The sequence below is a fragment of the Vitis vinifera genome, chromosome 7, assembly GCF_030704535.1.
Source record: "Vitis vinifera cultivar Pinot Noir 40024 chromosome 7, ASM3070453v1".
In the NCBI taxonomy this organism is placed as follows: domain Eukaryota; kingdom Viridiplantae; phylum Streptophyta; class Magnoliopsida; order Vitales; family Vitaceae; genus Vitis; species Vitis vinifera.
This window is the reverse complement of record NC_081811.1, coordinates 23,938,754-23,962,791: the sequence shown is the minus strand read 5'-3', so window position 1 is coordinate 23,962,791 and position 24,038 is coordinate 23,938,754. Positions and strand designations below refer to the sequence as shown.

The following is a 24,038-nucleotide window of genomic DNA, read 5'->3' as shown; positions in this document are numbered from 1 at the left end:
AATCCCATGCTTAATGAACTGCAATTTTTTACCGCTACTTATGATTAGGATTTTGAAAAAAAATTCAACACTTTTTCAAAGTATCATAGTTATAAAAAATATTTTTAAATGGATGATTGGAATCTAATTAGAAACTGTTTGTTGAAAAGATAATTTCAGTTGAATTTTGAAGTTATTTTTTGAAAAAATAACTTCATACTTAAATTGAAGTTGTCTTTCTAAAGGATAAATTTAATTGATATCTTAAAACTATCTCATAGTCATATATATAAAGATTTTTTTTTTTTTTTTGTAAAAATCCCTATTAAGCATATAGCTCCATGATCCAAGAGGATGATTCAAAATAGGTCTTTAATAGCATACAGTTGGGTCTGATTGGATCAGTGGTCATCCATTTGGGCCCTCATCAGCCCAATAGGCTTTCATCCTGCCAGGATCTACAGAAGCGGACACCCGATCCATCCTCCAGGCCTAAACAGCCGCCGCGGGCAAGGGCACAAAAGATTGAAACAGCTATATTACAGGTCCATTGGGAAGAACCAGTTAGAAAGAGAAAAAAAATGGGCGGCGGAGGCAGAGGAGGGAGGAACAGAGCTCGCACACAGAGAAAGCACTTCAGAGAGAACAGAGAAAATGTATGGAAGCGTAGCAGACACGAGTCCTCCGACTCAAACACCAACTCTGGTTGGGAGCCTTTCGCCACCCAAAACCCGGCCTTTGATGAGTACTACAAGGTATCTTATGTGGATGTGTTGGTGATCTCATGATCCCTTTTCGCTACTTGGGTCAATGCTAACTGCATCAGTATTTGATTCACTCAATTGGATTTTCTTTTCTCTTTTAAATCGATGTACCGTGTTTCTTTATTTGTGGTTGAGGCGGTTGTTTTCACTTGTTAATTTACTGAATTGGGTTTTTTGCATTATTACGTTTCATCATTGTTGATGTGCTAATTTTTACAGAGTCAAGTGAGATTCTTGCTTTGGTTGGCGTTGTTTTTGGTGGGTTTAGTGTTCGTAAATTTTCCGTTTTTTCACTTTATGCTTTCTGCAATCGTAGGAGCAAGGGATAGTGTCCCTAGAAGAGTGGGACACTTTTAACAGTGTTATTCGGAAACCATTGCCCGCCGCTTTCAGAGTGAATTCCAGGTACTGTTTAATGATTTGTTTTAGTCAGTAATCTTTTTGTATGAGTAATATAAACTACACCATGGATCATTCAAGCTAGCAGTTAAGTGGACATTCCTCAAAATGGTTTAGAAAATTGGCATTTTTTTCTTCTTCCTGGTAACAATTTAGCAGCATAGGTTTGTGACAATGGAGTCAGGATGTTATTTAATTTATTTTTTTTTAAACAAAAATAGAATGGTTCTGCTTAATTCTACATGTGTGGAATATTCATAATGTATAAAGAAGGGGAAATGTTAATAAATTTACCTTACGATCCAAACATTTATCAATTTAAGGGATAATAAAATAGCTGTGTTTTTGGAAATATAATCATTGAATTAGGATATGTGCAGGCATTTTATTGTTCTTCTTAGATAATTATCATGTCAGTGATGCATGAGAGACTTTACTTGCTAATTTGATTCTTGCTACACATGCATTCTCCTTCCAACCCCTAATTTTCTTATAAAGGAGGTACAATTGCCCTTCCAAGCATATTGTGTGGTCATGGTAAGCTTGTCCTAAGCCCAGAAAGATATGGGCATACTATTATGGGTAAACAAACCATAAAACCTCTATTGAAATCTTTATTAAGATCAATGATAGATAGTAGATCCTAGAAAGTAGGGTATTGGCTGGAGGAGACGTGTATATGAGAAATCAGAGGTCAGATAAGATATCTTTTAAAAGTGATTTTTTTTTTATTAGTAAATGAGATTTGTATTAAAAAAAAGGCCAAAAAGGGTGCACCAAAATACACACGATGTATACAGCGGCAACCAAAAAGCACCAAAAAATGGAAGAGAAAACAAAAAAAATACTCTCTCCCTCAAACCGACCCCAACCAATCAATGAAATCTACTATAGATATCAATCTTTCACCTATAAATAGTTTGGTTCAAGTTAACAAGTTACACAAAAACAAGTATTTCAGCCTTTAGATTGAGAGTTCCACATTCTCAAAAGATCTTCTATCTCTCTCTTTCCAAATAGTTCAGAGTAGACATAAAGGAGCTGTCATCCAAACCTTTTTCTACTTTCTTCCAACAAAAGAACCATGCCAGCCTAGCAGAATCTTTCTAACTGTGGATTGTATCACCCAAAAAACTCTAAAGAGAGAGAATAATAGCTCCCACAACACCTTTGCCTTCTCACAATGCAAAAGGATGTGGTCAATTGCCTCCTCATGAGACAAACATAGGAAACAACGGTTGGCCAAAGACCACCCCCTCCTTTGAAGCTGGTCAAGAGTCAAAGCTTTTCTCCAAGTCGCCTCTCAAGCAAAAAAGCACACCTTAGGAGGAACTCATGCTTTCCACACAACACTTGAAGGAAATTGCACTACCCTTCCTGTCTCTAGGCTAGCATAAAGTGATTTAACAGAGAAAGTCCCACTCTTCGTTTCAACCCAACACACTTTATCCTCTTTACCCTTTTCTACCACTTTATCTTGAAGTCTTGCCAAAAAAGGTTCCACAATGACAATCTCCCAATCATTTAGGGGCCTCAGGAAGTTAGGATTCCAGCCACCCCCCTCATTAGAATGTTGCCACAACTCCGCCACCCAAGCATCTTTAGAGTTAGAAAGGGCAAATAAAGAGGGAGAATAAACATTTAACGTCTTTTAAAAGTGACATTATATATTAGTGCTTAGGTCTAATGGCAGTTTATGTCATGGGAAATTGTTGGTGAAGATATGTCTGATGGAGCAGTCTTCACTTAGCAACTTGGAATGTTAAAACATGAGTGGATAGAAGAATAGAGTTGGTATTCTATCGAAAAGAAAAGGGCAGAGTTGGTAGACGTGCTGACACAAGGAAAAACAATCATAAAAATAAGCAAGTGACTAGATATCAATGTTCCTTGTTAGAAGAGGTGCTTCACAAGGTTAAGCGAATAGAGATGGAAAGATTTTGATAAAACTTGTGTCTAGAAAGCAGATAAGTAATGTAATAAGTGTATATCAACTCTAACAAGTTTTCAATGAATGAATTAATTGCAAAATACTAAGAAGATATCGTTCGATAATTTAGTGATTTGATTTGTGCTCGAAGGTGCTAAAAGGAGGAGGATGAGAGGGAGGTTAACAAGGATGTGGGTTGAGATTGTGAGAAAAGACATGATGGTGCAAATTTGATAGAAGTTATGATCATGGATAGAAGTGAATTAGGGAAAAATTCTTGGTTTCAAAACCTAAAAACGTGGGATGCAAGTTTTTGGTACTTTTAGTTGAGGTTGAAAGTTGCAACTAATGCATGTTAAAAAAATAACATCCACCTAAGTTATTCTTTAACTTTTAGTAAACATTTTACATTAAGAAAACGAGCAATGATAATGATAATGAAGCCCTTGAGGTTGGATGTCATAGGCAAGCGATTCAGTTGGGAAGCTTATGAGAATTAGCTTTTACATTTGAGATGGCTTCTTTTTAATTTTGAAGCAATCTAGGGGTTGGGTATTAATCTTCAGAAGAGTGAGTTTATTCAGGTGGTGCATGCGCTTGACATTGATCGGTTCGCATTGTTTTGGGTTATGGGGTGGGTAATTTGTTGTCCATTTATTTAGCCCTCCGCAAAGAGCCTCACTAGTGGTGGAAGATGCGGTTAAGGAGAGGTTTCATAAGTGACTTACTTCTTGGAGGCATAATTATTTGTGCTAGAGTGGGAGGTTAACTCCTTGGACAACATTGAGTTAACTAACTTTCTACATGTCCCTTCTTCTACTTCTTAGGTTTGTGTATCTAAGGCTTGAAAAGGTTCGGAGGGACTTTTTATGGTGTGAGGACACTTTAGAGAAGAAACCTTATATTGTGAATTGGGCTATTGTTTGGCACTAGAGCCAATATTACCTCGGTGTAGAACTATGTCTAGCCTTGCAAGGGAGATGTTGTTTTTTATCGATGAGGATGTCGTGATTCACGAGGGTGTAGCTTATTGTAATATTTGATATTGACTAAGAAGAGAAGTGTCTAACTCTATATATGCATGAACTCCTCTTAATTGTATACACACATTTTAAAGTTGTAAGAGAAATTTGGGCATTAGAAAATTGTCTCTAATCAATAAAACCTTGCTTGGTAAAGGGTGTTGGAGGTTTGCCCTGGGTTTGAGATTGTGGAGATGTATTATTATAGGTTGTGAAGGCCTATCTCAATAGTAAGTGATGGCAGGCGTACTAAGTTCTGGTATGATTTGTGGCATGGAAACTCCCAACTTTGTGTTTCCTTGCCCTCTTTGTATAGTATTGCTGATCCCAAGGGGGTCTAGGTTCCTGCAAGGAACTTTCATGATAGGAAGTTGGAGAGTATTGACCTTTTCTTGAGTGAGGTAAAGAGGTGATGGTGATGAAATGCAACAAAGATAATGTGGTTTTGGTTGTACCAAGTATAGGCAGTTCTTAGTCAACACCTTTTATCATTCCTCGGATTCGATGAGTGGAAGCTCTTTTCCTACCAAGAATATTTGGGATTCCTGGGCTTCCTAAAAAGTGAGATGCTTTGCTTGAGAGTGGTTTTGAAAAATGATTTGGACTTTGGACCAATTGAAGAGAAGAGGTTGACCTTTAACTAATGAGTATTGTCAGCATAAGAGGAAGGTAGTATCAGCCAATCATATTGTGATTTATCTCATTCCTAATGGCATCTCTTATTGTCTTCCTTTAGTCTCTCTTGGGCGCTTCCATAGTGGCTGAAAGATGTTCTGTTGGATGATGGTACAAGATGGTTTGGATGACTGCTCTGTGTTAGTTCTGAACCATTTTGAAGGAGTAAAGTATTAAAACGCCTGAAAGCTGGGAGTTTGTAGCAGAAGTCTTGAGTCTCCTTTTTTCTCTTTTCCTATGGTCTAGCAAATCTTTTGTTGTTGGTTCTTTTTTTTTTTTTTTGTCTTTATTAGACTTCATTAATTTTAAGTCCAAGTTAGTCTTTTGAAGGTGTAAGCTTTCCGCCTTCTTTGTGGGTGTCTTCTTATACTTTGTGTATGTCGTTGCACCCCCTTTTTTGTTAGGCATCTCTTTGATAAATTCCTATTTGCATATAAAAGGGGCATGTATTGGGGATAGGAGAGGTTCCTGGTCCTATTCCTTGTAACAGAAAAAGTGGCAAAAAAAAAAAAAAGGGAAATTGTTGTAAAAATCCAATCAATTCTGCAAATCCTTAATCTGGGTGTTGGGCCAATGTAATTTCAATTTTATAAAATAAGGTTTACCTTAATGTTTTATGTTTTGAGGCATATTATTAAAATGATTCAGATGCCATGTGTATTTACTGTTGCATCATGAGACTTCATCACATTCCTGAAAAAATAATATCCTAAACACTTTTTGAATGCTGAATGTATTCTTTTTCTTCGTGTTTAATTTTGCAGTAGCCAGTTTTGTGCAGATATCCTATCACAGTTGGAGAATGACTTTATGAAGTCCCTTCAAACTGAGGTTGATTGACCATATTCTTTGTTTTCACAGCTATACTTATGTCTCTGGTTGTGTTACCATGGTTACCCATTATTATCACTTGCTTTTTTTCACCCTACTTATTTACTCTTTTCAGGCCACTGATGGGGGTGAAGTGGAGGCTATTAGACCATTGCCTTGGTATCCTGAGAATCTTGCTTGGCAATCAAATTACTCCCGTATGCAGCTGAGGAAGAACCAAACCCTTGAGAGGTATATGATGAAAGGTGTGATTGGTCCTATTTAGCATCTTTTCAAGTGGGTGAATAGTATATTTGAAATGTAGTTCCCCAAAGTGTCATCTGTAATCACTGAACTTATTGATCAACATTTTGTCTAAGCATTAATTCTTGAATATACGTCCTGGAAATTTGTTGTAAATTTTCCCATATAATTCCTGTTGCATATGTTTTTAGAAGTGATGGATTTGACATTAATCTTGATTTGTGAAGAATAATTATGTATTATAAAAGATAGAGACCATTTAAAGAACAACCTTTATGACAAATAATATATAAAAGCTTTTACTTTAGCTAGTGTGTCACCTTCAAAGTAGCTCTCTCTCTGTTGAGTGTATACATAAATATAAAATTTGCATGCTGACAACCATGGTTAAATGCAATCAACGGCTTTGAATCACTCATCTAATTATTGGATTTTTATTTATTTTCCTCTTGTTTCATGCTTTTGTCCAATTGCTCTCAGGTTTCATGAGTTCTTAAAGCAAGAAAATGAAATCGGAAACATCACAAGGCAGGAAGCTGTCAGCATGGTGGGTCAACTTTACAAGTTTGTCATTTTTGAGTTACTTGTAGTATCACTGGAAAAATTTGAGTCTCTTGGCATCTATAGCTTCTTCATCATAGTGGTCAAGTGTTTTTTCCCCTCTTTTTTCTTTCTCTTATAGTCTTATTTCATGATTACTTATGACACAGGTCCCGCCCCTCTTCCTGGATGTATCTCCTGATCATTTTGTACTTGATAGTAAGCTACTTATTGTGAACTTAAATATCTTTGATTCATTTTAGCCAAATAGTGTTACTATTCTTTTCTAGCATTAATGGGAAATATAACCACATGAAGGATGGCTTATTCTTCTTATAACTGTTTCTTCTGGAAAATCTTTTTGTTGCTAAATGGGCTTTGAATTCACTAGTAAACTTGTAAATATACTATAAATCTCCTGCATTTTTGTATAGGATGGCAATAACAGTAATTTTTTTCTTATTTTTTTTGTTTTGTTGCAGTGTGTGCAGCGCCAGGTTCAAAAACATTCCAATTACTTGAGATTATACACCGATCAACCAAACCAGGAACATTACCTGGCGGAATGGTTCTATTTCTCTCTCTCTCTCTCTTTTAACCATATCCTGCTCTAGTGTTGTAGTTCCTGATTCCTAGTTCATTTGCATAGTGGTTAGGTTTTTATAAGATAGAGATTTCTCATTCCAATGATCATGTGCATGAAGTTAATTCATCTTATCATCTGTTTGGTTTAGGTTGTGGCAAATGATGTTGATGTCAAAAGATGTAATCTTCTTATTCACCAGACAAAAAGAATGTGCACTGCCAACTTGATTGTCACAAATCATGAAGCCCAACACTTCCCCGGATGTCGTTTAAACAAATTGTCCTCAGATTCTTCTGAAATTGGTGTTGTAAAGGAGCAAAGTATGAGTCAACTTATGTTTGATCGTGTCTTATGTGATGTTCCCTGCAGTGGAGATGGTACTCTTCGCAAGGCTCCAGATATCTGGAGGAAGTGGTATCTGTTTTTTAGTTATTTTCCTTTTATTCACCGTTTCTTTTTATAAAGATTTCCATCTGGTAATATTTCTTTTATTTCATACAGGAATGTAGGAATGGGCAATGGGATCCACTGTCTACAAGTTCAGATAGCCATGCGAGGTAGCTTCATGGAATATCTTCAATAATGGGAATTACTCTAATGACCTTATAGCCTTACACTTGTTAGGATTTTGGTTGAAAATTTCTTATTGATATTATGTGCATGGCTGTTTTAAATTCCATCTTTTCAATGTTGCTTAAAGGTCAGTAATTGGTGATGGTGATGGTGATGGGTGAGATCCACCATATCCTTAGTAAATTATGTCTTACAGCTTACAAGTTGATTGATTGAAAATGGGAAACAAACAATTGGATAGTTCATGTCTTCTTTGCATTGGATGGATCAGCTTTGACAGAAAGCTTATGGTGGATCCGAGCCTGCCTAACCACCACCATTTCTTAACCAGTGATATTAGTTGATCTTGGGGATTGGTCTTTTTTTCTTGATGATTCATACATCATTAAAGTACCATTCAATGAAGGAAATAAGAATCTTCTAGGTGCCATCTTTGTTTCTTTAAGCTTCCCTTGAAATGTTAATGTTGGATTTTGTTTATGGGTTTAACTAGTGCTTGATCTGTTTTATTTTGTATAAGAGAATGCCAAACACAGCTTTTTTTGTTGATAAAAGAATAAACAATAATTTCAGAGCATATTGTTTGGCATCGAGTGCATTAAATTAGAAAGTTGTCACTGCTTAAACTTGGAGGTTCTAGATGCTGCATTCTCATGTTGAACTCATGCTTTGTGTTTGAAAACACATTTTAGATGTGCTGACCCTAGTATTTGTACTTTATTTGTGGATCTTGAGTTGATATGCTTTGATCTTAAGTTGAAGCATTCGTTAGCAATGTTACCTGACTTTTAGCAATTCTATTGGTAATTGTAGGTATATCTTTGCTTAAAGTTGGTGGAAGAATGGTTTACTCCACTTGCTCAATGAATCCAGTTGAAAATGAGGCTGTGGTTGCTGAGGTAATGTGTTATTCATCAGAAACAAATATTTCATAAATGAAATATTGAATTGGTTTAGCTAGACATTCCGTATATAGGTCTCCAGACATCTTTTAACATATAGTTAACTAAACTGTATGTTGTCCATTAATGTCATGAAAATGTTTTATTGCAGTCTTTCATGTAGTATATGCTTATTCATATTTGCTTTTTAAGTTTTTATTTTATTATTTCAGTTGTTACTTGTTATCCTTGTCTTTTTATTTTATATTTATACATCCTCTCAATTTATGCATATTTATAAGGATACTAGTAAATGCAGAGAGCAAAATGGCTTAATAGGAGAGGAAGAAACCAATGACTGCATGATGAAGATCAATGATCTGTGGAAATAGAATAGCAGGATCTTTCTGAAATAAAACCCCAGAACATTCCGCGATCTTCATCTCCCATTTCAACCCCTCTCCAGCTTTTTTCTTCCAGATCTATCACAGAAGCAAGCAGGAGAATTTTGACAGAATCTGACCTTCCATTATTGAATCTATGCTAAGCCAATATTTTATTAAATCTTCTAGTGACATGGCATAACCATGACAATCCCATATCAATCCATAAATTTTCACCAGAATAAAGAGATGCAGGGACAGAGTAACAAATCAAATGGCTTATTGAGCTCTCTTAGTTGTTACATTGGTTGGGGATTGACCGTTTTGTTATCAAATATCTCCCATCAACATCTTATCTATGGATGCAAATCACACACACAACACACAAAAGAAAAAGGGAAAAAACTAACTTGGGTGGGGTTGATAGGTTCCAAGTACATTTTTGTGGAAAGCAACTGATTTGTACCCAACTGGTGATGCAACAAAATGTAATTTGCAGATCGACCTACTTCTACACTGATCACCTTTCTTTTCCTTACTCTTGGGGCCCAAGTTCTGGTATTAATGCCCCCCTAGGAGACTTTGCCACTTCTGGACCCCACAAATTGGTAACCAAGAGCAGGCCTACTGTACTCTGTTTGCTGGTCTGAACCTTAATGAAAAAGGAATGACCCCAAAATGGAGGGTGTCTCTATGCCAATCACCATGCCAGAATTTCATCTATTCTCCTTCAGTGACCTACAATTTGATTGCTGTCTTAAAAATAAAGTCTAAAAGTTAAGATGCTTCTCTAAAAGTTGTAATAAGAGGTAGGATTTCTTGAGAATATTCTGGAAAGTTCCAACTATTTTAATATCCTCATCATGCCTTCTCACTATCACCTTTCTCCATAACCTATCATTCCTACACCAAATGTCCAAGCCACCTGCCTAATAGGGCCTTATTCATTAAGGAGATCAGGGTTAATTTTTCATCTTTTATTAAATTTATTTATTTTTGTTAATATTGAATTGTCTATTCTATTGGTTCTGCACCATATTACCATGGCCCCTCTTCCTCCACTAACGTTAGATTTTTTTGTTAATCTCAACCATCATTTCTCATTTTTCTTCAGATTTTACGGAGGTGTGGAGGGTCTGTTGAACTAGTTGATGTCTCCTGTGAGCTCCCTCAACTTGTTCGCCGTCCAGGTCTTAAGAAATGGAAGGTTAGTTATTAATTTCACTGGACCTGTTAACCTACTTTCTATTAAACATTCAGTTTCAATGTTGACAAAATGCTAATGTTCCTGTTTTTTCATAGTTTTACATCAGATTTCCTATGTTGATATAATTACAGTTTAAGGAAATGCTTTTTTGTAGCTCACACATGCTGAAGTAAAGCATGTCCACAGTATATGGGAATGTAAGAAGTGTCTTTTTATGCGAGTCATGTTTATTCATATTGATTGGTGTGTCCTCTGTAATGTACCTTCTGTATTTCAAACTTTTTCCCTAATTATTTGTGTAATATGTAGAAATATATTTAGAAGCATCTTATGGCTGGTTCTTATATTGGATATATTTTTCTGCTCTAAAGGGTGAACTACAAAACTTTTTTCCCTTTATGGATTGTTAAACATTTTTACTTGCCCGGTCCAGAAACTTAACTTTTTAGTGGTTTTGTTTCAATAATATTGACTTGCAGTTCAAGGAATTTATTGCTTTGAATCACTACCTTGATCTTTGTAGATGTTGCCAATAGAAGAATACAGGATAGATAGAATGGAACGCCAAATTCATACATCTATTCACTTTTTCTTTTTGCTCACTCATCGATGTAATAGAGAGAGAATTGTCGCACGTTTTTGGTAACTCACCGCTTCATCCATGTACAAACCATTAAGCCAGTCATGTTGTCCCAGCAATTGATTTTTCAATGCCTAGAACCTGCCAAACCCCTACTCAAAACCAAGAGGGGATAGCCACCAAGAAGAATGAAATCATGTGCTTGTCAGACTCACAACAAGATGTGAGGAGGCATCTTCCTTTGTTTTTCTAGGCCCCATGTTGATAGTGTAATATGATATATAGGAACTAGAATTACTAAAAATGATTCTTTAGTCCTTGTATCTCTTCTTTCTTTGCTTCATATATTGGTCCATATTGGATCCTTCAAATAAATGCTGGAATGGCAATTGCCGAGATCCTAAGTATGGAGTTTGGTTGAATCTTAAGTCCTAGAGGCATACCCTTGCCCATACCTGTATTAAACAGGTGGTATAAATTGTACTTTTTGAGTTGTTAAACTTTGTCTTGTTGTGGTGCAAATCTCCCCTAGTTATTAAGAGTAGGCAAATTTTTTGCATTTCTTGGCTGCTTGGATTGTTGAGCTTGGAGAAGAAACTGGGTTTGATCAAATGTATCATGGCTATAGGCATGACACATGCAAATTTACTGACTCGGATCCAATATCCTTTATTTTTTATTTTTCCCTGTTCAGATATTTTCAAATCAGTTTTGTTGGTTTTGTCCCACTAGGAAAAGCATGTTTTGACAGAATAGTCTCCAAAATCTGGGTTTCAAGTGGGCCAATATATTTGCAAATATTTGTTGTGGCAATCAGTTGCCACCCCAACCAGTAGCTAGAAATAAAAATGATTTTGTGGTCTCAATCCCAATAGCGTCTAAGCAGTTCAACTTTATCTAACCTTGTAATCATATATAGAGTTCTATTGAATACAATTGATAGTCATTTACTTGGATATCAGGTTCGTGACAAGGGTATGTGGCTTGCTTCCTACAAAGATGTTCCCAAGTTCCGCAGAGCTGGGATAGTTCCCAGCATGTTTCCTTCTGGTCAGAGTGCTACAGATCCAACTGACAATGAACAAGATGTAAGCTTGGGAGAAAAGCATGAGAATGGTGGTGATGTAAATTCTGAAAATGGGTTCCAGCCAACTGAGAATCCTGAAACTCTGGAGGAAGTTTCTGATCACCCTCTACAACGTTGCATCAGGATAGTGCCTCATGATCAGAATACTGGAGCCTTCTTCATTGCTGTCCTCCACAAACTTTCTCCTTTGCCTGGTATTTAAAATTATTTCAGTTATCATATTGTTGTTAAAAATCAATGCCAACTGTTGGTTTTGGTGAACCAAAGGACATTATGCCTATGGTATAGTGTCTATAGCTTTAGATAGTTGGATTTATTCAATTGTGTAAACTTATGCAATATCCACTATACTGTAGGAAGCACAAAGAGAAAACAAGGAAAGGGTTGGGGGGAGTGGAAGAGAGATTTCTATTATAAAGCACAATTCTTGCTCTGTACTCCCTTGCTGTTTCTTTCCCTAAGTTAAAATTTTTATCTTGTTTTCTATTTTGCAGCCATTCAGGAGAAATCTGTTAATCTGCAAAGAAACTTGCATTCTAACAATGAGGAACGCTCTGAAAAATTATCCAATGAGATCATTGAAAGCCCAAATATTAATCAAGAAGATGATACAGATGAGAAATTTCCAGAAACGGCTTCAGATACTGATTTAGTTGAAAATGAACCAGATGAGACTGCTTCAGAACATGATCCTTGCCAACCGTGTGAAGAAAATAAACCAGAGGAAGTTCCTGGTGATAGGGAAAATGATCCCAAGAAGGCAGGAGGAAAAAGGAAGTTACAAATTCAAGGCAAATGGAAAGGAGTCGATCCTGTCGTTTTCTTTAAGGATGAAGCAACTATCAATAGCATAAAAACATTCTATGGTGTTGGTGATTCTTTGGTGCTCAATGGTCAACTTGTCACAAGAAACAGTGATTCTAAACATGTGAAAAGAATTTACTATATCTCAAAATCAGTAAAGGATGTTCTGGAACTGAATTTGCTTGTGGGGCAGCAACTGAAGATAACTTCTGTTGGCTTGAAGATGTTTGTAAGTATTTCCATATTTGAGTTTGACTTGCTTTCTAATGCCCTCTTGCAATATTTTTCTGAAGGGACATGGTCATTGTGGTTCTACTTCTTTTGTTTGTTTTTTGTTTTGTTTTGTCTTTTTCGTCTCTTTTTTTTTTTTTTTTTTTTTGGTGTGTGTGTTTCTGGGTCCAGCCTTGTTCCACCACATTCCATATTTGAAGGCTGGAATTATCTGTAGGATCATCATCCACCTTTCCATTTATGGCCATGAGCAAATTTGCGACCCAACATAAAATTTGCATACTGCCTGCGTGTTACCTTAGTGCCCATATGCAAAGACTATGAGAGAAGATTCTTATGACTAACCATTCTAATCAATTGCCTCAGCCAGATTTGTAATGAAAAACTGTTTTTTGGTTGGATATTATAATCATTGATGAAGTGGAGTATCTCTCTGTTTCAGGAACGGCAAACATCAAGAGAAGGTACCTCTACATCATGTGCATTTCGAATATCATCTGAAGGATTGCCGCTGCTTCTCCCATACATCACCAAACAGATCCTATGTGCATCCCCAGTAGACTTCAAGCATCTCTTGCAATATAAAACCATCAGATACGCAGATTTTGTTGATGCTGAATTTGGTGAGAAGGCATCAAAGCTAATGTTGGGGTGTTGCGTAGTAATCTTGAAAAAAGGTATGTGGGTGTATGTGGGGTGTTCGTTAAGATGATGGCTAGACATGCATATGTATGTTGACCTTGTTTATCCTTCTTTGGCAGGCACCCAAGCCTCAGTGGATCCGATCCAAGTGGATGTGTCGACGATTGCCATTGGATGCTGGAAGGGTAGGGCCAGTTTAACCGTGATGGTTACTGCAATTGAATGCCAAGAAATGCAAGAAAGGCTTTTGATGCGTTTGGAGGGTGTAAATGGTACTTCACCTGTTGAAAACATATCCTCAGATGTGGCTGATGAATCAAAGGTAGAAGAATCGAATGATGTTGAAATGAATGAAGAAACGGAGCCTGTGAAAATGGCCACTGCTGGTTGAATTAATCACCAATTTTGTTGGTTCCATTATGTTATATTAATTTTAATCATGATGCTTCAATCCTAATAATTTTCTTTTCATAACCGAAGTGTCAGAAGTAGATTTATATTTATATTTTTATGTAATTCCTCTCATGTAATTTACCATTTCAGAGAAACTGATTCTGGTTGGGCATAATAGATGACTGCACGTTTTTCCCATATTAAACTACTTTTACTGGTGTTGAAAATGGATACAACAAGAACCTGGCTGTTGGAAACGATGTGCACTTTTAAGATCTGCTTGAGGTCTCACATTCTGGCCTAAATCTTGACAAGATGAGTCTGGAAGCTCCCCTGAGTGCCACTGGTTTATACAGTCCGCTTCGGATGTGTATCGGGTTCTATGCCTGCACTGGACTTTGGGTTCATGGCCACCCAGAGCGGACAGTACTGGGTTGTGCAATGACACGAGCATTGTCATTGAAACCAGAAACCTCTGCTGTACAGCATTTTACGATTTGGTACCAGAGGTGGTGGTCAGACCAACATCAAGGCACAAGAACTTAATAGAATGCAACTTGAACTTCTTTTCCTTTGAAGGAACTCACAGGGTTGAAAGAGTCCGTAAAACTTAAATTTAAGATAAATGGCCAGCAAAACGCAATCTACATTTCAACTTCGTTTTTTGTTCTATCTCCCATCTCAAAACATGCAACAACTCTGCTGCTAGAGCTAGACAGAGTTAAATAAAAGAAATAAAAAATATATAAACAAACTATAGCCGAATTCTCAAAAATTACTATAAGGAGCCTAGGGTCAATCCCACATTTTGAAAGCCACAATCTAATCAAATCATGAAGATTTACAGCACATGTTGCTCTTAGCTGGAATTTCTTGTGCGGGGCCGGGGATAGTGATCCTCTTACCAGTCAAAGATGCAGGATTGCCATTTGCTTGATCCTCGCCTGCAACTAAGTTCTTCTTGTTCACAATGTTGAAGATTTCAGTCAATACGGTCAAGAAGGCATTCTCGACATTAGTTGCTTCTAATGCTGAGGTCTCTAAGAAGAACAGTCCTTCCTTCTCAGCAAATTCCTTAGCATCTTCTGTGGGTACCGCTCGCTGTTCCTCAAGATCAGTTTTATTGCCAATCAGAATGATGACAATGTTCTTATCAGCGTGACCACGCAACTCTTCCAGCCATCGGGGTATGTGGTCAAAACTTTGGCGTTTAGTTATGTCGTAAACCAGCATTGCACCAACAGCACCCCTGTAATACGCACTTGTAACGGCTCTGTATCTGCATACCACAAGAACAGAAATAAAATCATCAATTGGTGATAGAATATTGGAAAATTTTAATTATCACTCATTTTATAATAACATGATATTAATCCAGAGCTGCAGGAGCATAAATCTGGGTTTGGATGAGACAGAAATTTTCAAGTCCACCTGCATTTTTACATCTAGCTAAAGTATGCTTAGGCACCTGGTGAAGACTAAAAGCACATAATGCGAAGTGCAAAAAACTTCCTGCTCCAAAGCAGACAGTCATCCAGAACAACTAACAGTTCTTCCAAAGAAAAATGCATACAGAAGTCAACAATTAGTTTAAATGAGATGAAGAAACATCTATATCATACCAGACTAATAAAATCACTAAATTGATGCAATTAAAAACCAACGATAAAAATAGATTAAATTAATAATGAACAACAAAAACGGTAGTAATAGTTAATATTAACAGTAACAGCAGTAGCAGAGAACCTTCAAATAATTTTAGGTCTTCTTGGATTCTAATCATCAAATGTTATAATTTGCACTGAGGACTGAAGTATATTGAAACAGGGTGGTAGTCTCTTCCAAAGGAGAAAAGAATAACTAACAGGAATCAGTATCCTGAATGAACATTTTGGAATTTCACTTGTCCCAAAATCTTATTTTTCATTTGAAAATTTGAAAGTGAAGCTAGTTTTTCTAAATTTTATGAAGTGGCTGTATAGTTGTCAGCCATAAGCTTAAGTTATGCCCAAGATCCCAAAAAGTACAAGTTCAAGATGCATGGGATTTTCAACAAGATCCATATGTCAGTTAGTACTAACGTCAGCATCAATCACTACAAATACACAAAAGCTGACACATTATTTGAATGATATCTAAAATAAAAGAAAAAATTGCTAAAAATAGATTGCCAAAAATGGAATTTTAACCAGACATAAATAGCTAAATTCAAACATCCTGGTATTCCAATGTAATCATGTTTGGTAGGTCCTACTCAATTTGGAGTACCACATATTAAAGTCATGTTTGGATTGGCTTCAGAGAAGCTAAACGCTCTTTTTAAGCTCAATAAGGGCTTCTACACCCATTTGGGTAATTTTGTTAAAAAACCTAATGGATTAAAACATAGCTTTAAAATAGAAACCAATAAAATGTTGCTTCTCTTCTATAATCCTGTTTTATCTATCAAAAAATAAAATAAAATGTTGCTTCTCTTAAAAGCTCTATTTTTTTTTTTTTTTGGCTTATGCAGGAAGATTACATAGTCCCAATACTGCCTTTTGAAAATGATGACTATGGTTATGGCTTCAACGTCTAGCTAAAGCCAAAAACAAAAAGCAATCCCAAAGTCTAATAGTGATCCTCCTTTTTCTTGTTTAACAAGAATGTTAATCTGGCAGCAACTCTTGCTGCTGATTATTGAATAAAAAACAATACTTCAGTTTAACTTTTGCAAATTTTATCTTGGTTTTCTAGATACAAAATATTTCACACTTACATTGCGAGTTAGGTGATTGCTTAAGGAATAAGAGTTGAATCAGGTAAACTGATTTGATTTTCGTTTCTGCCGCAAAACATACTAATTTTTACAGCAATTCCGCCAAAAAATCATAAAAAAAAGGCTGCATGAGAAGTGAGCGGAATCCAACAGTGTTTCAAGTGATTCAGTCGATCTGAAGCCACTCCGATCTCTTGATATTTAAACCAAAAAGATAAAGAAGAAACAAATCCACCGCATATACAGATATATAACAAGTAGAACATCGAATCAAAACCCCTAACATTATGCATATATGAATGCGTAAGTAAATAATGAATTAGAAGAAATGGAGATGCGATTTTGGTAAAGGTACCGTTCTTGGCCGGCAGTGTCCCAGATCTGAGCCTTGACACTCTTGTGTTGGATGACGAGGGTTCGAGTCTGGAACTCAACCCCGATTGTAGCCTTGGAATCCAAACTGAACTCGTTCCTAGCGAACCGTGCCAGTATCTGCGACTTGCCCACGGCGGAGTCTCCGATCAGAACCACTTTGAAAACGTAGTCGATCTTTTGGCTCGAATCGCCATAGCCTCCACCACTCGCCATCACCGCACCACTCCGTTCTCTCTCTCTCGAACACTCTCTGTCTAGATTCAAGATCAGTCACAGCCAACTGAGCCAAGCCCAGGATGCATAAATGAAAGAGGAAATCATTGGATCAGATGCTGCGACTGCCACGGTAGTATAGTGAGTCTGCCAATAATTGATTGACATGCTAGAGAGCGTGGCGAATTAGACTAATTGCTTTTTCATTTTCACGGCGTGGCAGATATCTATTGGTTTAATAGATGGAGAACTGTGGACGCGAGCGCGTGGTGGGGTTTTACAACGATATTGCCGTCAGTGTGTACAGTGCGCGCATGTCTCGGGTGGGCTGTCCGATTGTTTGCACGTGAAGTGAAATGATTTTCTCAGGGTAAAATTTGCTAGATTCAAGGAAGGATGGATTTTCAAAAAGGCAAAAACCCACTCCAGTGTGGGCTAAACGACAGTGTTTCGTCTTTGGGTTGGCCCGACAGGTTTCAAACTCTGCGTCTGACAATTGGGCTTCCAGATCAGGCTTCTCAAAAGTGGAAGTGGATCTAGGGCCTGTTTTGGGTTGGGCCAACTTGTAACCCTTTTGCCAACCCTTCCTGGTTCTTTGTTTGCGATGGCTAGCAATTAATAGACCTTTATATGTCATTTCTTGTTTTATAATAATTTATTGTCATGATTTCTTTTTTGGCATATATATTATAAAGATATCTTTAGATTGTTAATTGCCTAATTTAGTTTGATCCCTACATTTACAAAGCATATTAATAGCCAATAATCCACTAATTACATGAAAAAGAAAAAACTACAATAAGGAAGACTCGACCATATTCCACCCAATTGCGATCACACTTTAATTTGTTCTCCCTAAAACAAAATCTTAAATTATAAGAGAGTTAAATACATAAATGGAGCAAACTTGTCATTTAATAAGAAAAATAAAATAAAATTCAAATGAGCTCGAACCTTGCACAACTATAGCTGAACTTTTGACATACCCTACAAAGTGCAACAAGATTAATTTAAACTTTACAATCCAATAATTATTTGATATTATAACTTGAGCATAATTTTAATTGTAGGGAATCTTATTATTGATGGTAGAACCAAGCATATGGAGCTTGATACTTAGTTGATAAGAGAAAAGGTTTTGTAGAAGAAAGTGAAGTTTGGTCACATGGGAGGTATTTTGAGAGGCGTTAGATGGTGTTTCAAGCATTTAATAGGTTTTTTTTTTTTTTTTTTTGTTAATGCCTTCTGAAAAAGTTAGATATTTAGTAATTTTTTATTTTTTTAAAATTAGAAATTTATTTAAATTAATTCATAAATAATCACTTGATGGAGCATTCTTCAAAAATTCACTTTTTATATTATAAAAAAATACTATCAAAATAAATTTTTAATTTATATTCAAACATTAACTTCTCATTTATTTCTATTTTTAAAAACAAAAAAATTATAATAACTCCAACATAAAATGTAAAAGCCCTTATAGATGTTGTAGGGGGCTTCCCCGTGTGACCAAGTGGCAGGCCACCTTGGCTCCATGTGGCATCCTTATACCTCTATCTGGACGAATGTAACCAGACCGAATATCCAATCCGAGTTGGAAGCATCAATAGCCAGTTATGCGGTGTTCCTCTAAAAACTATGCAATGCACTCTGAATGGGTCTCCTTACCTACTCCCACAAGCAATCATTCTCCCTATGTCAAGAGCACGATTGATAAGACGTCACCCTGTCTCCGCAGGTGGTTGCTACACGCTGCTCCATACCGCCTACGAACTGAAGTGACAAGTGAACCATTAGGTCACCCCTCACTAGTAATCCATATCAGCAACTTAAAGGGTGATGATTGCTCTGTCACCAACTGTGCTATCATCATGACTATAAAAGTCAAGAAGTCATCTCAACACAAATATGACATTGTTTCAGATACTATAAAAACCCTCTTCCATCTTAAAATCGAGGTACATGTGCATATATACACAAGAGAAGCTCCTTCTTAACTTCTAAAGGAGGAAAACCTCTAAAATTGACTTTAATCATCTAACTTGAGTTTCGGAGATATGTTCGAACAACCCGTCCAGACATCTTTTATAGAAAAAAAGGAAGAAGTATTACTTCTGATTGACTTGACATCAACATAAAAGATAATAATTTTTAAGAATATAACATAAATTCATACTTTTTTCATAAAAATCTATACATTTTGTATACAAATTAGTGAATTACAACTACTTTACCAAGTAAAAATGCTTCATCAATGATGTCTTCAAAGGAGCTCCAAGGGATATGTTGAATATCACCATGGATTCCTCTTTCCACTCAAACAAGATTTCTAGAAACCTTGGGTGAAAGACATAAAGCTAGGGACGCATATTTAGGACCTGGAAACTGGCAAGTGATGGACCTTGACTTACACGAATCCACCAATCGAAAGATAGCGTGCAAGGTGCACCACTATCTAAGTTAGTGTTATAGTCTTCCTTAATCGCCAAGGCTTAGACCTGTCGCATTCAGCCAATCCATAGATATGTAAACATCAATTCCCCACTAGTTTCAAATTTCCATAAGTGACTCATTCTAATGGATGACCCCATCGGGTCTTCATTTTCCTTTTTTGCTTTTCCACGATCACAGAATTACAGAGAATTCTAAGAAGTCCTCCATGTGAGGAATTCTCATTCCTTGCGTTGGTTGGAAATCCATGGAAGGTCCAAATTCATCATTAAATGTGGAGGCTGTTTCTCAGCAGACTGGAAGAAAATATGGAAGTGGGCGTCAATTCCAACACGCCACTAGTAAATGGGGATTCCTGGCCAAGTACACCACCTTGAAATAGTATTCTCTTAAATGCAGGAGAGGCATTGGTTGACTAGCAGTGGACATGTAGAGAGACTTGTTGCCCACCCTACCATAAGTGCTGACCTCATCTTCATTATGTAGCACAGTAGCAGCTAGTAAATTTAATATAAATTTCACGACCTGTTTTTCAACTACATTCATCATCCTTGTTCGTGTCTTCTCTTTTCATTTCATGTCGTCATAGCATACGTAAGTGACCGTTGATCGGCGGATGACGAGCTACAGGAGCCCGCATTATGCTTTATAGGCATGCATGGTTCAATATTAATCTTCCTCGTTCATTTTAAATAAAAATATACTTCATCATTTCCTGACCCATCCACTCGTGCCCACGAGTTCGAGCGGTCGACGGTCGACCCCATTCTTAATAAAGAAAATCCACCCAAATCTATAAAGAATTGTATGTAAGTCCACACAGCATTTTTTTTATTAGTCATTTCAATTCACTGTGCTTGATTTATGGCTAAGTATTGGATTGGGTTTCTTGAGTCAGTTTCCTGATCCGAATTCAATTGTTATTGACTTGCAAAAGAGACATCTTTAATGAGTCCAAGTCGGGTGGGAGTCGAGCAGGATGGCGCCGTTACCGACAGAAGCTAGCTATCGGGGTTTTAATAAAAAATGCAAGTGCTTTTATCGAGGAACTGTGCATTTAGTATCTACATGGAAGTGGTTGAAATTGAAATTTTTTTATCAGTCATTTCAATTCACTGTGCTTGATTTATGGCTAAGTATTGGATTGGTTTTCTTGAGGCAGTTTCCTGATCCGAATTCAATTGTTATTGACTTGCAAAAGAGGCATCTTTAATGAGTCCAAGCCGGGTGGCAGTCAAGGAGGGTTGGCGCCGTACCACAGAAGCTAGCTGATCGGGTTTTAATAATAAATGCCGGTGCTTAATCGATGAACTGTGTACTTAGTATTTATATGGAAGTCGTTAAAATTGAAATTGGATGAGGTGGACTTTGAAAGCATTTTTCAACCCAAGGTGAACATTGATGAGAGTGCGGGCCGGTTTGGTTGGTGTTTTTAAATAATTATTTTTTATTTTTAAAAACAAAGAATATAAAAAAATATGTTTGAGGAAGGAAGTGTTCTCTTTTTTTCTTTCTTTTTTTTCCTTCTGTTATTTTCTTGAAAACATTTTTTAAAAGAAAATTTTTCCTTATTTAAGAAACATATTATTTTTTTATGTTTTTTATGTTTTTAGGAAAATCAATTTCATTCTACCATTGACGACCATACTTTATTTTCAAACCCTTTCTTTTTTCTTAAATTATTAAAAGTAATGTATTTATATATTATTAAAAAATTATTTTTTATTTAAAAAAATTATAATTTGTATAAAAATATCAAAAAAATAATATATTTTTTAATTTAAATAAATTATACATATAAAAATTATTTATATATTTATAATATCAAATTAATAGAAAAAAATTCCTTTATTAATTAAAAAAACAACTTTCAAATATATTTTTTATTTTATTTGTTTTATTAAACTGTTTTATTAACACAACTAAACATATTTTTTTATATATATAACAATAATCTTTTCCAAATTTCATTTTTCGAACACAACTTTTATTTTTATTTTTTAAAAAAACATAAAGAAATGTTGTTAAAAACTGTTTTCCAAAGCCAAACAGAGCTTTGACCCAAAATAATGCTTTTTAAAAAAAAATTCCAAAAAATAAAGTGGTTTTGAAAATAATGTCCGATCTAATGCGTCTGTGCCACATAAGCCGCCACGTTATAAAACCGTAGTTGGTGACTACGGTTTTATTTTTCAAAAGTGTTTAGAAACCGTAGTTACCAACCATGGTTTTAACTTTTAAGTTTAAAGCCGTAGTTGGTGACTACGGCTTTGACTTTTTTTAAAATGGTCAAAGCCGCAATTGGTGACTACGACTTTGACTTTTTTTTTAAAATGGTCAAAGCCGTAGTCACCAACTGCGGTTTTAACTTTATATATATTTATATATAACTTTAATTTTTTTAATAAAAATATTATATTATTTTGATTTTAAATATACTTATTTCATTATTTTAAAAATTATAATATACGAAATTAAATAATTGATATTTTTAATTTGATATAAAAATATATTTTTAAATTTTATTAAAATAATAGGCACTATATTTAATATAAATATAATTAATTAATTAAAATAAAATATAATTAATTAATTAAAATAAAATATAATAAATTATATTTATTTAAAATAAATAAATTATAAATGCCTATTTAGAAAAATAAAAAAGTAATATAAATTATTATATTAATTAATAATTTTTTATATATTATATATAAGTGGTATATAATACCTCTCACACACACATATAAAAGTCTAATTTAAGTTTAAAATTTATCACATTTTTATTTAAATATAAAAATAAATTTTATTAAAACATTTGACACTATATTTAATATAAATATAATTATTTAATTAAAATTAAATATAAATAAAATATAATAAATTATGTTTATTTAAAATAAATAAATTATAAATGCCTATTTGAAGAAAAAAATAATATAAATTATTATATTAATTAATAATTTTTTTATATATTATATGTAAATAGTATATAATATCACACACACATAGATATATATATATATATATATATATATATATATATATATATATATATATATATATATATATATATATATATATATAAAAGTTTAATTTAAGTTTAAAATTTAGCATATTTATTTAAATATATAAATAAATTATTATCATATAGATATAATATTATGAACTTAAATTAAAATATGATAAATTTATTTAAAATTTTTTTTTCCATTTTTCTCCTTTCAAAATGAGATCAAAATGGAATGGAAAGACTTAAAATGTTAAACTTAAAATGCCAACCTAAAAGAATTTGTTTTTCCACTTCTTAAACTATAGAATTGTAGAAAGAAAATACTTTTGTTTTTCCAATTAATTCACTATTTAGTTTAATTGTTTTGGTAAATAGATGAAAATGCTTTTGGAATATTTTTGTAAATTCATTGATAATAGGAAAAATGTTTCTTATTGGGTACTAATGGGAGTTTTGGGCAAAAATGATTTCTTTAAAACAGAAAATTCATAAAATAATTTTATTCTCAAAATAATTTTCAATGTGATGTGTGTCGTATTCATGTAGGTATTCACATCACAAAACTGTAATTGGTAATCATGATTTTTTATTTTTATTTTTAAATAGTCAAAATAGTAGTTGGTGATCATAACTTTAAATTTAAACCTAAAACCAATTTTTTAAGTTCAAATTTTAAATCATGTGAATGTTCAATTTTTAAAAATTATTTTGATTGGAGGTTTAGATTGTAAATTTTTTTTAATACATTATTTATTCTATATCAATATAGTGTTGTTGTAACTAATTAGTTATAAATATAATTAGTTTAAATTTAAACCTAAAACCAATATTTTAGATTGTCAGATTGCTATATGTAAGTGGTATATATATAAGTTCAATTTAAGTTTAAAATTTATCATATTTTCATTCAAATATATAATAATTTGTTCATAATTAAAAAAAAAAAGTTAACAATATAATGCAAATGAAAATAAACACAAAAACTAAAAAACAATCCTCAATGAGTGCCACATGATGGGGTCTTCCTCTTTCTCTGCGGACGCCTATGATAAAGAGACATCTCTGTGGAATCTATCTGTGCAATCTACCATGTCTCAGTATGTATAGGTTGAGATGGAGCTGATGGAGGCAAGACTCGACGTCTACGTGGACCACGACGTCTCCTAGGTGGACATACATCTAGCTGTGTAACATGTGTAAGGGTATGATGCATGGTAGTCTTTATGGGAAGACGTGTAGGTGATGGTAAAGTGGTAGATGGTGGGGTGATCTCAGGTATAGTGATATCTGATATGGTAGCATCTAGAAGAGGTGATATAGGAGATGGAATAATAACATCTGGTATAGTGGACTTGAGCAAAGGAGATATAAGTGATGATGGTGAGGTGACATGTGGTGTAGTGGTCTCCTCGAGAGAAGGTAGAGGTGATGGTAGACTAGTAGATAGTGGGGTAGTCTCTGGTATAGTGACATCAGGT

General features: G+C 34.8%; 2 protein-coding genes and 1 long non-coding RNA gene across 3 annotated transcripts; 2 read left to right on the top strand and 1 right to left on the bottom strand.

Annotated features, from left to right (window-relative positions):
• The first annotated feature begins 476 nt into the window (after positions 1-476).
• Positions 477-13,948, top strand: LOC100247473 (uncharacterized). Its single transcript, XM_010654371.3, has 15 exons — positions 477-734; positions 1,060-1,148; positions 5,534-5,600; positions 5,716-5,831; positions 6,324-6,390; positions 6,554-6,602; positions 6,866-6,951; positions 7,118-7,383; positions 7,471-7,526; positions 8,356-8,441; positions 9,921-10,013; positions 11,556-11,874; positions 12,175-12,713; positions 13,158-13,392; positions 13,477-13,948. The coding sequence occupies exons 1-15, from the start codon at positions 561-563 to the stop codon at positions 13,746-13,748; spliced, it is 2,514 nt and encodes an 837-aa protein (XP_010652673.2). The 5' UTR covers positions 477-560; the 3' UTR covers positions 13,749-13,948.
• Positions 13,949-14,341: 393 nt separating this feature from the next.
• LOC100262838 (ras-related protein Rab11A-like) lies at positions 14,342-17,304 on the bottom strand. The gene is made up of 2 exons (XM_002273494.5): positions 16,864-17,304; positions 14,342-15,029 (listed from the first exon to the last, which is right to left on the bottom strand). Exons 1-2 carry the CDS (start codon positions 17,094-17,096, stop codon positions 14,582-14,584), a joined length of 681 nt encoding a protein of 226 aa, XP_002273530.1. The 5' UTR covers positions 17,097-17,304; the 3' UTR covers positions 14,342-14,581.
• On the top strand, positions 17,141-17,732 carry LOC132254096 (uncharacterized). The gene is made up of 2 exons (XR_009466221.1): positions 17,141-17,229; positions 17,320-17,732. It is a non-coding gene; the product is annotated as an uncharacterized LOC132254096 (long non-coding RNA).
• Positions 17,733-24,038: the final 6,306 nt, after the last annotated feature.

What these genes read in the sequence shown, in the direction of transcription:
- LOC100247473 (XM_010654371.3), top strand. Translation starts at nt 561, where the DNA reads ATGGGCGGCGGAGGCAGAGGAGGGAGGAACAGAGCTCGCACACAGAGA. An exon ending in GAACATTACCTGGCGGAATG is followed by an intron (nt 6,952 to 7,117) that starts GTTCTATTTCTC and finishes TGTTTGGTTTAG; the next exon opens with GTTGTGGCAAATGATGTTGA. An exon ending in ATGAGGCTGTGGTTGCTGAG is followed by an intron (nt 8,442 to 9,920) that starts GTAATGTGTTAT and finishes ATTTTTCTTCAG; the next exon opens with ATTTTACGGAGGTGTGGAGG.
- LOC100262838 (XM_002273494.5), bottom strand. Translation starts at nt 17,096, where the DNA reads ATGGCGAGTGGTGGAGGCTATGGCGATTCGAGCCAAAAGATCGACTAC. An exon ending in GACACTGCCGGCCAAGAACG is followed by an intron (nt 15,030 to 16,863) that starts GTACCTTTACCA and finishes TGTGGTATGCAG; the next exon opens with ATACAGAGCCGTTACAAGTG.